A 14709-nucleotide genomic window follows, 5' to 3' on the forward strand; every position below is an offset into this window, starting at 1 on the left:
GGTGCGTACAGCCACCCTAACCCCGACACAGACAGACTGAGACACTAGTTTGCCACACAGCACTCAGTTTATTTACATGTGGGGGCACTTCCTTCGCTCCCCACAGCAACACAATAGTCACAGTACAGCAAAGTAAGCACAGTCCCTTCTCTTTGCCAGTCCTTCCACCTCCACTCCTCTTCAGCAACCTTCATCCACCTCCTCCCGACTCCTTCGAATGGAGTTAGGCGGCCTCTTTTAAAGGGCACCCGGAAGTACTCCAGGTGCTCCCAGATCTTCTTCTGGCAGCACTTCCCAGTGTGGTGGGTCATAAACTGTCCAGGCACCCCCTGGCAGTGGCCTCAGGTCCCAGCAGGGTTGAGCTTCTAAGCTCCAAACCCGTGGCCCTGCTGTGAGCCAGGGGGATTGCCCTCTCGTGTTCCATGGGAAGTATTGCCCTGAATATGCCCTCTCCCCTGGTCCTTCCATTGTTGGGGTGGCCCGACTGGGCAAGGACCCCAGCTGTCCGCCACAATATTTAAAAGTACAGTACACATAAAAAGCAACATGTTAACATCAAAATCTCCACTTGCTGCAGGGATATCGAACTGTTGGCCGTAAGTTTACGTCCCTACTATTTGCCCAGAGAGTTTGGACATGTCATTGTTGTCATCGTGTATATTCCTCCTCGGGCAGACGTGGAGTCAGCGAGTGACATCATCCATTCCGCTGTTGCTAAGTTACAAACGCAGCACCCTGAGGCGCTTGTGCTAATCGCTGGAGACTTTAACCATGTGACGCTGGACAAAACATTGCCTGCATTTTCCCAGTATGTGGACTGTAACACCCGGGGAAATAAGACTATTGATTTACTGTATGCAAACGTTAAAGACGCATACAGTGCCACCCCGCTGCCTGCGCTTGGGAAAGGAGATCATAACCTGGTTCAGCTTCAGCCTCACTATAAACCAAAAGTTAGAGTCCTACCTACAACCACACGATCATTCAGGAAGTGGACCCCGGAGGCTGAGAATACTCTGAGAGAACTTTTTGGAACTACAGACTGGGATATCCTGCAGGGATCTCATAATGAGAACATTGAGGAAGTTGTTGACTGCACTACTGACTACATCAACTTCTGTATGGACATTGTAGTTCCAGTAAGAACAGTACGCTGCTATGCTAACAACAAGCCATGGATTACAAGTGACATCAAGGGCCTTTTGAATCAGAAGAAAAGGGCTTTTAAAGACGGTGATCAGCATGAGCTCAAGCGCGTGCAGAAGGAACTCCGAGTCCAACTCAGGGCGGCGAAGGAGCAGTACAGGAGAAAGCTGGAGCAGAAGTTGCAGAATAACAGCATGAAGGAAGTGTGGGATGGGATGAAGATCATCACTGGCTGCAGCTCGAAGCGGGGTACCACCATTGAGAGAGACGTGAAGAGAGCAAACCAAATGAACAACTTTTTTAACAGGTTTGACCACCCTAACCCACTCTCACTCTCACCTCGGAGTACTGCACCCTCCACACATCCTTCTGCTGATACCAGCATAGGAAAAACATCCCCACCCATAATAACAACAGCGCAAGTGAGCAGAGAGCTGAGGAGACTTCGTGCCAGCAAAGCAGCGGGTCCAGATGGAGTATCGCCACGACTGCTGAAGGTCTGTGCATCGGAGCTGGGGGGTCCTCTACAGCGCATCTTCAACCTGAGCCTGGAACAGGGGAGAGTCCCGAGGCTTTGGAAAACATCTTGTATCACCCCAGTCCCAAAGGTATCACGTCCTAGTGAGCTGAATGACTTTCGGCCTGTTGCTCTGACATCACATGTGATGAAGACCATGGAGAGGCTGCTGCTTCACCACCTGAGGCCACAGGTTCAACACGCCCTTGACCCTCTGCAGTTTGCATATCAGGAGAAGGTGGGAGCGGAAGATGCCATCATCTATATGCTACACCGATCCCTCTCCCATTTGGACAGAGGCAGTGGTGCTGTAAGAATTATGTTTCTAGACTTCTCTAGCGCCTTCAACACAATCCAACCTCTGCTCCTTAGGGACAAGCTGACAGAGATGGGATTAGATTCATACCTAGTGGCATGGATCGTGGACTATCTTAAAGACAGACCTCAGTATGTGCGTCTTGGGAACTGCACGTCTGACATTGTGGTCAGCAACACAGGAGCGCCACAAGGGACTGTACTTTCTCCGGTCCTGTTCAGCCTATATACATCGGACTTCCAATACAACTCGGAGTCCTGCCATGTGCAAAAGTTCGCTGATGACACTGCTATCGTGGGCTGTATCAGGAATGGGCTGGAGGAGGAGTATAGGGACCTAATCAATGACTTTGTTAAATGGTCCGACTCAAACCACCTACACCTGAACACCAGCAAAACCAAGGAGCTGGTGGTGGATTTTAGGAGGCCCAGACCCCTCATAGACCCAGTGATCATCAAAGGTGACTGTGTGCAGATGGTGCAGACCTATAAATATCTGGGAGTGCAGCTGGATGATAAATTAGACTGGACTGCCAATACTGATGCGCTGTGCAAGAAAGCACAAAGCCGGTTATACTTCCTTAGAAGGCTGGCTTCCTTCAACATCTGCAATAAGATGCTGCAGATGTTCTATCAAACAGTTGTGGCGAGCGCCCTCTTCTACGCAGTGGTGTGCTGGGGAGGCAGCATTAAGAGGAAAGACGCCTCACGCCTGGACAAACTGGTGAGGAGGCAGGCTCTATTGTTGGCATGGAGCTGGACAGTTTAACATCTGTGGCAGAGCGAAGGGCGCTCAGCAGGCTCCTATCAATTATGGAGAATCCACTGCATCCACTAAATAATGTCATCTCCAGACAGAAGAGCAGCTTCAGCGACAGACTGCTGTCACTGTCCTGCTCCACTGACAGACTGAGGAGATCGTTCCTCCCCCAAACTATGCGACTCTTTAATTCCACCAGGGGGGGTAAAACGTTAACATTTAACATTATACATAGTTATTGTCTGTTTTTTTTCACCTGTATTATTATCATTCTTTAATTTAATATTATTTATTGTATCAGTATGCTGCTGCTGAAGAATGTGAATTTCCCATTGGGATTAATAAAGTATCTATCTATCTATCTATCTATCTATCTATCTAACTATCTATCTATCTATCTATCTATCTATCTATCTATCTATCTATCTATCTATCTATCTATCTATCTATCTATCTATCTATCTATCTAAAATTTTAAAAGCCAAAAAATAAATAAATAAATTGAGAAAATTTCGAGTCCCTAAGCTGTCGCTTGTTTAGCTTATGTCAAAATTTGGCACTGCCTAAAGTTGACTTTTTGTATAGCTTGCACAGACTAAAGTAAGCATTAATTCTAATGTTTTATAGAGAATTTCAGAGACAAATCTAGATATAGTGAATGACTTGTGATCAAATGCTTTAGAAAAATAGAGTGTATCAAGATATGTGGGAATTTTAAAATATTCTGAACAGATTCATAAAGGTTTAATTTAATTGCAGATAAATGAATCTTTTACTGTGAATATTCACTATGGATGGAGTTTCTAAAAGACTCAAAGGGAAACACTTATAAAAGCTGCTGAAGCATATCATCTGTTTTATCACATACTTAATGACATTTGTAATCAATGTTATTTCTGCCATGTGTAGAAATCTAATACTATTATTTTGTCCCTTTTGTGTTCGTTTCATTTGTTTTTACACTTTTCATATTATTATACTGGTATTCTGGTGGCATCGCCAGTTTGGGACATTCTTTGCATGGCTGAAGACATATTGTGTTTGGATGCTATACTCGCTGTCAGTCATATGGTCATGTGACATGTTGTGATTGTACCCTGCCTATAAAAAGTAGCAGCCCTTAGCCACAATGTTTGCCTTGCCTTTGCCTCGTGCTCTTTTCAAATAAGACTTTAGTGCTAGAACTTCTTGATTGTTATCTTGTCTTTGACCCTTATTTTTGTGTATTGGGTTTCTGTCAAGTACTATTTTCATTCTCGGATTTCAGACATTTTTGTCTGTTCTTGACCACGACTCTCTCTGATCCTTTTGTTCTTCCACCTCCTGGTCACAAATTTTTAGTTCTATTGGTGGGCAATACCTCACATTTCCTACTACTATATTTATACTATATTCAAAACATTGTTGACACTTTCTGTATTCAATAGCTTTCTCAGCCGATATTTGTTCAGTTGAGCACTCTTTCATAATCATCATTCCTGTAGTTGTAATTTTGACTATCTACCAATCAGGGAAAATTTCTGTTTAACATGATAACAGTGCTGCGGTGGACTGGCGCCCTTCCCGAGTTTGTTTCCTGCCTTGCGCCCTGTGTTGGCTGGGATTGGCTCCAGCAGACCCCCGTGACCCTGTAGTTAGGATATAGCGGGTTGGATAATGGATGGATGGATGATAACAGTGTGTGAGCATAAGCTATACAGATTTTAATAATGGTATTTGACTTTCTGTTTAGCATTGTGAACAGCAGTTTATCGTGTTTCTCCAAGATGTAGTATAGTAGGATGGTTATGCTGTTCAGTTAAGATTTTTTTGGCATGATGAGTGACTTAACTAATAGTCTTCTAAACTGAATTTGTTTCTGTAGTCTGGCTGCCTAACATAACAATATAAAGGTGAATTACAAGTGAGATACTCAGATTTGAAAGAGAAAGTTATTGCTTTATGAGTTGATCCAGTTTTCATTGCATGAGTAACTCATGCTCCAAATTCACTGCATAAATGCAAACTCATCATCTTCTCTGGCACCATGTTATGATGAACAGAGCTAATGGTTTATTTTGTCTGTTTAATTTGCTATTTATTTTCTTGCAGTGATTTTTAGATTATTTGCCTATGATGCTTATTGTGATTTTTTTTTTACTGTTTGCTTATTTCAAATTTGTTATGTGTGTAGATTTATTTTTGGACTGAACATTGGTATAAATGATATTCTATCTGAATGAAATATTCTGAAACCTCATTGCCTATTCATTAGCATTATTTCATATTCTTTCTTAGTTTTAGCAGTAATTCTACAAAAACAGAAAAGTTTTGCATAAAAGAAAAGAAAGAAACACACACAAAAAACATCTCTGAATTGCTTCTTTAAAACAGTTAATACCACCACTGATTCTCTAGGTTCACTGGTGTAGCATGGTGTTGGCAATGGGTAGGGTCAGATTCTACATTCGGTGAAACTCCACTACATCAACATGATGCAGTTATATAAGTTTTTGTATGCAGGTGTTTGCATGTGTGAGTCTACCCTCTGATGGAATGGCTTCCTGTCCCAGTTTGTTTCTTACACCACAGAGTGGGTTTCTGCTTTCCACCACCCTCTATTGGAAAAGTGGAGTTATGAAAATGTGAATGTGGATAATTTCATTATAAATAATAAACATGTATACTAACATTTCTTTTCTTGTATTTCAGGTTGCGATGCTTGGTTAAACAACTGGAAAGAGGAGAGGCTTCAGTCGTAGACCTTAAAAAGAATTTGGAATATGCTGCTTCAGTGCTTGAGTCGGTGTACATCGAGGAAACAAGGTAAGATAGGGAAATAGGTGTTGAAAACGTACTGCTAGGGATTTTACAAAATCATATTTTTTTGTCTATTCAACTCTTTTTTTAGTGTAGTGATTTTTTTACATTATTTAACACATTGCAAGATGCTGTCTGTACATTTTTAATATTTGCGATTTAACTTGAAAGAATGGGAAGGAATCTCTTGTTACAACTTAATATTTAGTAAAAGATACAATACTAGGTGATTCATGAACATGTATATTTTATTGACCAGCATTTTGAGAGATATTTCATTTTATGTTTCTCTCAATTCCTAGAATACAATGTTCCATCGTTTTACAATATTGGAATAAACAATAAAATTTAGAATTCCATTAGTCCCACTCCTACTTCTTCATAGTGCATTGCTCTTCTTATAGGCCTTTTGTGTTTGCGTTTTAATTGACTAAAATGATAGAAACGATTTTTCTGTAATATAGTGAATATGTTTACCTTCATTTTAATGCCCACTGATAATGTTCAAGATGTCTACCACATCTTGCATGTTAGCAGCATGAACACCTTTAAATGGAAGTGTCTAACATTCTTAGGCATTCTGTATTACATTGAGAAACACAAGAGATTTACTAGAGAATTAAATTTAAGACGGAATATCCCCTTTTACTCCTTACATGCTCCAGGTCATGTTAATCAAAGCTGGAACTTGACAAGGTTAGTCGAGTAGTGTCTAAGGCCAAGACTTTATATGATTCCCAGGATTTAACAATATCAGCAAGCTATACAATTGCCAGGTGAAATATAAAATTTCACAACATCTTTATATGATCATATTGTTTCTACTGAATCAACTGTGAGCAACTGAGTCATTTACATACATTAGCTTGTAAAAATAAATTTTCTTTTATTGTTTTTTTTTCCTTCAAAAATTAGCTTGGAAATTATTGTTTAGTTGTATAAAAGAAACTTCATTAAGAATGCATAAAAATCATAGAGGGCCCAAAGGAGGTATTTTCCACTCAAATCAAGAGAAAAATTCTCTTTTTCAACCATATGTGGCTTTGCACTGTTATTTTGAAATAATTAATTTTGTTATCTGGGAAAAGAAAACAGCTTACACGAGTTTCTGTGAATTAATGATCAGAAAAATTACTTGAAATTTCTGCCCAGGAAACTTGTTTGCCAACTGGCCAACTAGTTATACCCTAGAAAAAAGCAATAATAGAATGAACCGAGCTCTTGGTGACTGCCGTTTACCATCCAACTTTCACAGCATGGTGGCCACAGAACTGGTGGTCAGAGAAGAGACGTTTAGGCCAAGAAAATAATAGTATGCCAGTTATAAGAACAGAAAAGCAGCTCCACATCTCTGCAGCATAAACACATCCTGCCAGTCTTTTGTCCAAAGTGACTGCCCTGGGTAATGTTCTGCCAACGGGTGTTTCAGAACAACTGCTATGATGTTTAAAACAGCTAATCAGGAGGTACTGTATGGATTTCTTTTGTAGCGATAGATAGATAGATAGATAGATAGATAGATAGATAGATAGATAGATAGATAGATAGATAGATAGATAGATAGATAGATAGATAGATAGATAGATAGATAGATAGCACTTTTTTCTTCTTAGTGGGACGTTTGTCTTGTTAGAGAACTTTGACTCACTGATTGATTGATTGATTAACATTACACTATAACAAACATCAATGCTGTCTCAAAGAGTCAAAATGACGAAAGGAAAAACAAACCATAAAGAAAAAAAAAGTCTGACTTTATGAAAGATAAAAATAGCAAACATAGTCACAGTGAGGCATTACAAATGTGTATTGCCAATGGTATGAAGAAGCCCCAGTAGTGTTTCTTTACACACTTCCGCTGAATGACTTGTTTACTGAAAGTAGTCAATGTTAAATAAGATCAAAAACAAAAAATCTTTTCGAAAGACTGGAAATAGAATCAAAAACAGAAGGAAGACTATTGTAAGGGTTACGAGTTGTTTTTCAAGCCAGAGAGTTTAACCGTAATTATAGCAAAGAGTCGTTCACCAGAATTCTGTTGTTTTACCAATATCCAATATACAATAACCATTGTTGGCTCTTCATACACTAAAAAGCATAGAATTACTCAATGATTAGCTATTAACGGTTATCATTCACTTTTAGAAAATCACGCTTTCACATTTTCATAAAAGGTCTATTGACTACATCCATTTCTTATTAGCAAATATTGTTTTCTTTACATAAATTTTTTTTCCTGGCAGTTGTCTTTAAAAACTCATGCATTTGGCTAAAAATTCATATTTGTTTTAACTGACTAAAGGATAACCAGACTTCGGATAAGTAAAGAAAGTGCTTGCCCTCTGTTTAGGAACATGTTGTCAAATGTTGTTTCTCTGTTTTTGCCAACTGATCTATAGAAAAGCACTTTTATCCCAGTGGAATTGCGTGATGCCTTCTATTATTTGAGCAATATGAGACCAAATTCATTCTCCCCCCCCCAAACTTAAATTGTTGCCAGCTCTCTCCCTATTATCATCCTATAATTTTTGTTCACACTTACATAGTACTTACTGTAATGCAGTCTGTATATTTATAAATTAAGCTTTTCAAATTGTACAGATCAAAAAAGTGTACTTAAAAACAATTAGTAGATGCATTTGTTTGCTACAAAAGTTGCAGACTAATTAGCAGTATCAGCCAATTGGAGCAATTTTCCATTGCACAGAATGCATTTTGCCTAATTAAAATAATGACTACTCTTTTTTTTTTGCTTTCTCGAAATACAGGTACTAAGCTGTGCTTTTCATTTACAGATCATATGAAATGTTAATCTCGTGCTCGGTGTCATATTAAATGGAAACCATTAAGAGTTTAATTAATTCACAATACCCCACACTTTAGTTTTAGTTTTAGACTACAATTTCATTTTTTAATAGGTGTACCTGCTTTTAGAAACATAAAGTATACTGTAATGAAATGAACATTTAAACATTTCTGTTTACACTTTGTAAAAGATGGATTTTTGTAATAAACATAAGTACATACAGAAGCTCGGGCTTAGAAGACCACCTTTTTAAAATACAGACTGACAGCCTTTGTGAAATGAATGTTTAATTCATTATCTGTCTGTCTATGTACAATGTTTAATTGTACTACATTGCATATACATAGCAAATCCAACACCAAAATTGTATTCTGTGTTATTTTTAATTGAAAACACTTTGTGGCAGTGACATGTTTAAACCTTTTGGGGTAAGAACATACATTAACACCTTTACTCACTGCTCAGCAGTAAAACTGGCGCATTCTTCCAGGCAGATTTACTCCAGGTTGTTCAGGTTAGTCAGATGACATTGGTGCACTGAAATTTTCAAATAGTGCCACAGATTCTCAATCAGACTGACATAAAGACCTTGACTAGGACATTGAAGGACAATCACATTTTTGTTATTGAGCCTTGGTCTTGTGTTTGAAATCATTATCATGCTGAAACATGAGCGTTCAACAAAGCTTCGTTTTTTTCATAGCAGAAACAGGTTCTCTTGCTTGTGTTGTCCACCTCTCATTCTTCCTTCTATTTTTACTATTTCTGAAGTCCCTAATAATGAAAAGCAGTCACACAGCCTAACATTAGCACCACCATACTTCACTGCAGGTATACTGTTTTCTCAGGTGCATTTGAGAAGCATTTTATTGTATCTCTGGCATCTTTGAAATGCTATTTCATCTTCAATTTCACAAATGTCTTTCAGATTCACAGCTGAACAATGATCCTGTAACTGTGGGATTCTTATTGCTGTTCTCAAACATAAAACAATGTCTCATAAAAATATTTCTAAGTTTCAGTGCTTTGAAATAAATATACCATACAGAACTAAATTTTAGTAAAATTGGAAGAAAAGTTAAGTTCCTTCTCTGTGGACATTCACAACCTGATTTTGCATGTATGTTGGGACTTGCACTGAAAATGTCTGTTACTGGAAAAATTAGAGGAAAAGATAATGCTCTATTACTTATTTCACAGAAAAAGAGTTTCAACTTGTTAATAAAATCACAAAACAAAAATAAACTAAACTAAACCTCAGGTATGTGCTGTATGTAAACCTTAATGCTTAAAACATCCTATTGTTTTTGAGAATGATACATAATAATGACACAAACCCCACCACTAACCGATGACTGATCCTTCAGCAGAGGGGTCATTCAGAGTGATGCTTCCCCTTCCAAGCAGCTATACTTGAGACAGGATGGCTGGCACACTTATTTATGAGGATGGGAATTATAAGCAGTGGTTTCTACTTTGCAGGTTAAACAACCAGCTGCAGACTGAGCTGATAACCTGTGATAGAGCTTATTGCATGTTCTACCAGTTACTTTCGGTGACAAAATAATGCTTTTGAAAGCACAAAACGATTGAAAATTATGACAAAGTCCATACTGAGTAGTAGTTTTCCTCACAATTACTAAAAAAATGGAAGTCACTAAATGAAAATTAACTAAAATTCAGTTAAAAAGAAAATTGCTGTGATTCTAGCACCACAAAACAAAAAAAAAAAACAGGTGAGGCCATCAAAAAAAGACCCAAAATTACAAGCCAGTTGACTCTAGGCAACTAGGAGGCTTTAATTCAGATAAAGCCTCAAAATGCAGAACAGGCCTTAAAAGTAAAAAGAATAGCAAAGAATTGTAAAAAAGCTCAAGGTGTGTCCCTCTAGGGGGCGCGTCATAAAAACTCCAGCTGTGAGTAGTGAAAACTTTACAAAAATCTAAAGAAAATCTATAAAATTGAAGATTTATTCACTAAAAAATCTGACAATATAACAGAATGCCCAAAAGAGTGGAAAAAAAGGCAAAAGAAGTTGCCAATCCAACAGCAAAAAAGTCCAAAAAACTAAATCAAGATTCTAAGACAGAAGCAAAAAAGACTCAAAAAAGAAAGAAAATCCAATAGTACTATTTACAGAAGCACATTCAATGAACAACGGGAGACTGCATTACTCATCAACCTTTATAGGGCTGGGAGCAGACCCTCAATTGTGAAAGACAGTGTAGCCCCACCCTTTGGGGAACTACACACAAAATACAGAAAACATAAAGACATTTGAAGAAGCATATTTGTAAACATAACAAAATCATTAACACCTTAAACATAGCGACTAAATGATAAACAAACAGAACAATATTAACAAAAATAATTATACAAAATAAGTAAAACTGAAAAAATGAATGAAAAGTATGCAAATCCTAAGCCAGGGAAGGAACCCTGGCCAAAACACAACATATAAACTTTTATAGGCCAGTGTGTGTGTTAGGGTTGCCACCTATGTCTGACAAAAAACCTGGACATGGTCATATTGACCATGAACTGACATCTTAAAATTAGAGAAGTCTATACTTTCTGCAACTCCCCTGCTAATCTCTCTTGACTAAATGGTGTCAACACATTCTCAATTAAGGCCTCACTCTTAGGTCCGCCACAGGACATCTTAGTTGCAATATTAGAGTCACTGAATATTTTTGCAATGACCTTGTTCCCTCAGTCAGTGGACACATAACTGTGGCCATGTCACACAACATGATAAGTAGCTGTTAGTTTGACTACAGCAATTGTGTCCTCCTCTGAGACTTTTTTTGATCATGAATGATGAAATTGCCTTGTTTTGCCAAGCGATTTGAGCACCATTCTGGTGTTTTTGTGTTTTAGTATGGTCGACCGAAACAGTTTTTCCCTCGTCCTTAATCGCAATTTTAACTGAGCATAGGGAGCAAGTAGCAGAAAGTAGAACACTGGGGGATGGGTTTCGCCATGATGTAAAACTTTCATTTTTCATCCAATCATTATTGAAAGATGTTGAACTTTTCAGTTTCATTTACTGGCCTGTCAGACACAATCTCACCTTCATCCTTAGTCTTACCACTCATCTCAACAAAATTATCAGTTCACTGCACATCTAGCGCCGCCAGTAGTAGCCGCACAGAGTTGATGGGCTAGTCACATCAGATGATCTCGCTAGAGCCAATGATATCGCACACCAGTGGGAAACCAATGCATATTTCAAGAGGATGGGCATAAAGACAAAATCTAAATAGTTGGTTAAACAGGAACTGTACAAACTAATCTAGCGTACTGAAAACTGGGACAATAAGTGTCCCGGGAGAGAGAATATTATTTCCTGGACTAATATTTAAAATGAAGGACAATCCTGGGAAAACTGGGACAGGTGTCAACGCTAGTGTGTTCATTTTTTTGCCATTAATACCAAAACAAACAGTGTATCAGTCTAAAGTTAAGTGCAATAAGTGCTGAAGTGCTAGTATAGCTACGGTATAGCTAATTGTCTGTCTGATATTGGGTGTTGCTCAGATTTCATTGTACTCTGTGTAATAACAATATTACCACTCCTCCTCCTCCTAATATTGCTATTATAAACAATGTCTCTTTCTGAACTTCATAAAATAAGTGTGATCATGTCATAAATGTGGTTTATTATTTTTTGTATAGAATGTTAAAATGAACATTTATTGTTTAATTGTTAACCATTGCAAAAATGTGTGACTCAAAACAAAGAATGCCAATGCACAGAAAACTGTAAAATTAAGTATCTTTTCCAACTGAAAACTAAAACGGTTCACAAAGGTAGAAACGAATTATCTTACAAAATATTAAGACCTCCCTTACATTACCCCTTCAACCTGCCTTAGTAGGTGCCAGGATCCTACTCTATACAGTGAGGTGAATTGTCTACTTTTCCACTTTCAGATGAGGTGCTCCTCCTCAGCTTTCCCAATCTGGAAAACAAAAAACTATTTATTTTGGGCAGTATGGTGGCAAAGTATTTAAAGCTGATGTCTCTGTTCTGAAGAATATTTCAATTCATGAAAGTTATGCTTGGAAAAATTATATTATAAATATTTGTACATTCAGTTTTTAAAAGGTCAGAGGCTAAAATAACTGTTATCACAAAGATAAAAGACTTACAAAAAGGCAATAAGTAGTATATTTTTTATTAATATAAAGGATATTCAAAACTTTAATCTGTTATCTGACCAATTATTAAAAATTATGTTCCATGTAAGTATGGTTAATATTTCCAAATAATAAAACTGCTAATTTACCAAAATCTCTAAGCCTTTGCTTTCTATAGGCCACTCAGATCACATCAAGCATGCTGACATTTACTACCTAATCTGGTTTCTACTTAACAAGTCATTTTTTTATCTATGTGCATACACATTGCTACATTGGAGAAATCCTTATATTAAAGCAGGTTCTGCATGTTCTTTGCATTTACTGTATATAGCGCTTTTCTCACTACTCAAAGAGCTCTGCAATTGCAGGTTAAGGGTCTTGCTCAAGGGCCCAACAGAGCAGAGTCCCTATTGGCATTTACAGGATTCGAACTGGCAACCTTCTGATTGCCAGTGCAGATCCCTAGCCTCAGACCCACCACTCCGCCATGTTCTCAAACTTCATGCAAGCTGCCCAAAGTTATGTCATTATGTTCAGGAGCGTTTTTGTCACCTGCCCTCCCAGATGACAACTGCTGATGAAAATAGCTGAAACACAATACAACAGCAAAAAAAGGTTGTGTTTATTATATGATATTCTGCTCTCAACACTGTATATTTTGAAGCATGAAAAAATAATTCTCTTTTGTTGTATTATATTGTAAAGAGACATAGTTTGCTTGGTAGACCTGCATAACCCCTTGTGTGAACAGGGTGTTTCATCAGGTAAACAGGTTCAACATTGGTTATACTGATGTATTTGTAGTTTTTTGTTATTCCAGTCATACATGTTATTGTTTCATTTAGTTACTACTATGTTTGTTCTGATTTTGTTGCAGACGTCTTGTTGACACCGAAGATGAACTCAGTGACATTCAGTCCGACTCTGTGCCCTCTGAAGTGCGGGATTGGTTAGCCTCCACCTTCACAAGGCAAATGGGAATGATGCTGAAGAGAACAGAAGAGAAGCCCAGATTTAGAAGCATTGTTCATGCCGTACAAGCTGGAATATTTGTTGAAAGGTAACCAGATTTAAAAATAAATATGAAAGAAAATGTGATTTTTTTCTTTGGAAAATGTAGGCTTTGTACATATTCTGGCAATAATTCAATCATAGCAAATGTTACAATTTTAAGTTATTGGTATACAGTATGGTACTGTATTTGTAACAAGACCCCCCATGATGAAAGCTTAAGAGTGAAAATGTGTATGCAATCTTTTTTATGTGGGGGAAAAAAAAAAGAATTTTCCCTTCTCCAAATGCAGGATGACAGAGCCATTCTCTAACATGCAGTTTTGTCGATTTCCAACATTTGTACTATTAAGGAGACATTATTGTTTCCTTTTTTTTCAACAATTTCAAAATTCAGCTTTTTAGCTTCCTTCATTTTAAAGCCACAACTGCATGACCTTAAAGTTCAAAGCCCTAATGGGAATTTAGTTTTAAAAAACATGAAACTATAATAAGTCATGTTCATTCAATTTGCTCTACCTGTGGAAGCAATTGGTCCTCAAGATAATTAAGCCATTTCTTTTAATACAAACAACATGATTTAATGGTTTGTATTATTTTAGTTCTTTTTTAATTATTTTTAATGATTGTGTTTTATTTTAAGTACATCTTGAATTGGAAAAAAAGATTGTAAAGCGCATTTAAGCCACCTTTTAAAAATGTGTACTTGTGTAAATTACTATGGAAGCAGACATATTATGTATTCAGTGCAATATAATAATGAAACATTCATATCTTATAAATAAAGACTTGTAAAATATCGTTTGAGGAATGCACAACTATCGACAAAACTTTAGGATAGGAATAAATATAGTGTATCTACTAGTTAGTTACTGCTATGTAGCAAGACCTTAGCAAAGACATAAAACACACAAATAAATTAGGATTTGTTTTTTTTTTTTGCAATTTGTCTAATTAATTCATCACACATAGAAATACCGTAAGACTTCCCTGTAGAATATGGCTGGCATTACTGTGCAGTCAACTCCCAACATCCACAATTTTAAGCTTTACTAATTTTCAATATAATTCATTCTTATAAATTATAAACATTTTTTCAGTTTGGAATGGAGATATGCCTAATAAGACAATAATTAACACAAAAAGTTTTTTAAAAAGTTCTATTTATAATGTATGCTTTTAATAATCAGATACTTTTAATTTGCTTTT

The 14709-nt window shown here is 37.2% G+C and overlaps 1 protein-coding gene across 4 annotated transcripts in view; it reads left to right on the top strand.

Annotated features, from left to right (window-relative positions):
- LOC114653083 (dual specificity calcium/calmodulin-dependent 3',5'-cyclic nucleotide phosphodiesterase 1C-like) overlaps window positions 1-14709 on the top strand; it is a 930233-nt gene that overhangs the window by 652410 nt on the left and 263114 nt on the right. For all 4 annotated transcript variants that reach the window (XM_051929365.1, XM_051929364.1, XM_051929366.1 and 1 more), the window contains 2 exons: window positions 5430-5543; window positions 13367-13549. In XM_051929365.1, the coding sequence (XP_051785325.1) occupies window positions 5430-5543; window positions 13367-13549 (297 nt within the window). The remainder of the gene's footprint in view (window positions 1-5429; window positions 5544-13366; window positions 13550-14709) is intronic.

This window comes from Erpetoichthys calabaricus, chromosome 6, assembly GCF_900747795.2.
Source record: "Erpetoichthys calabaricus chromosome 6, fErpCal1.3, whole genome shotgun sequence".
NCBI classification, from domain to species: Eukaryota; Metazoa; Chordata; class Cladistia; order Polypteriformes; family Polypteridae; genus Erpetoichthys; species Erpetoichthys calabaricus.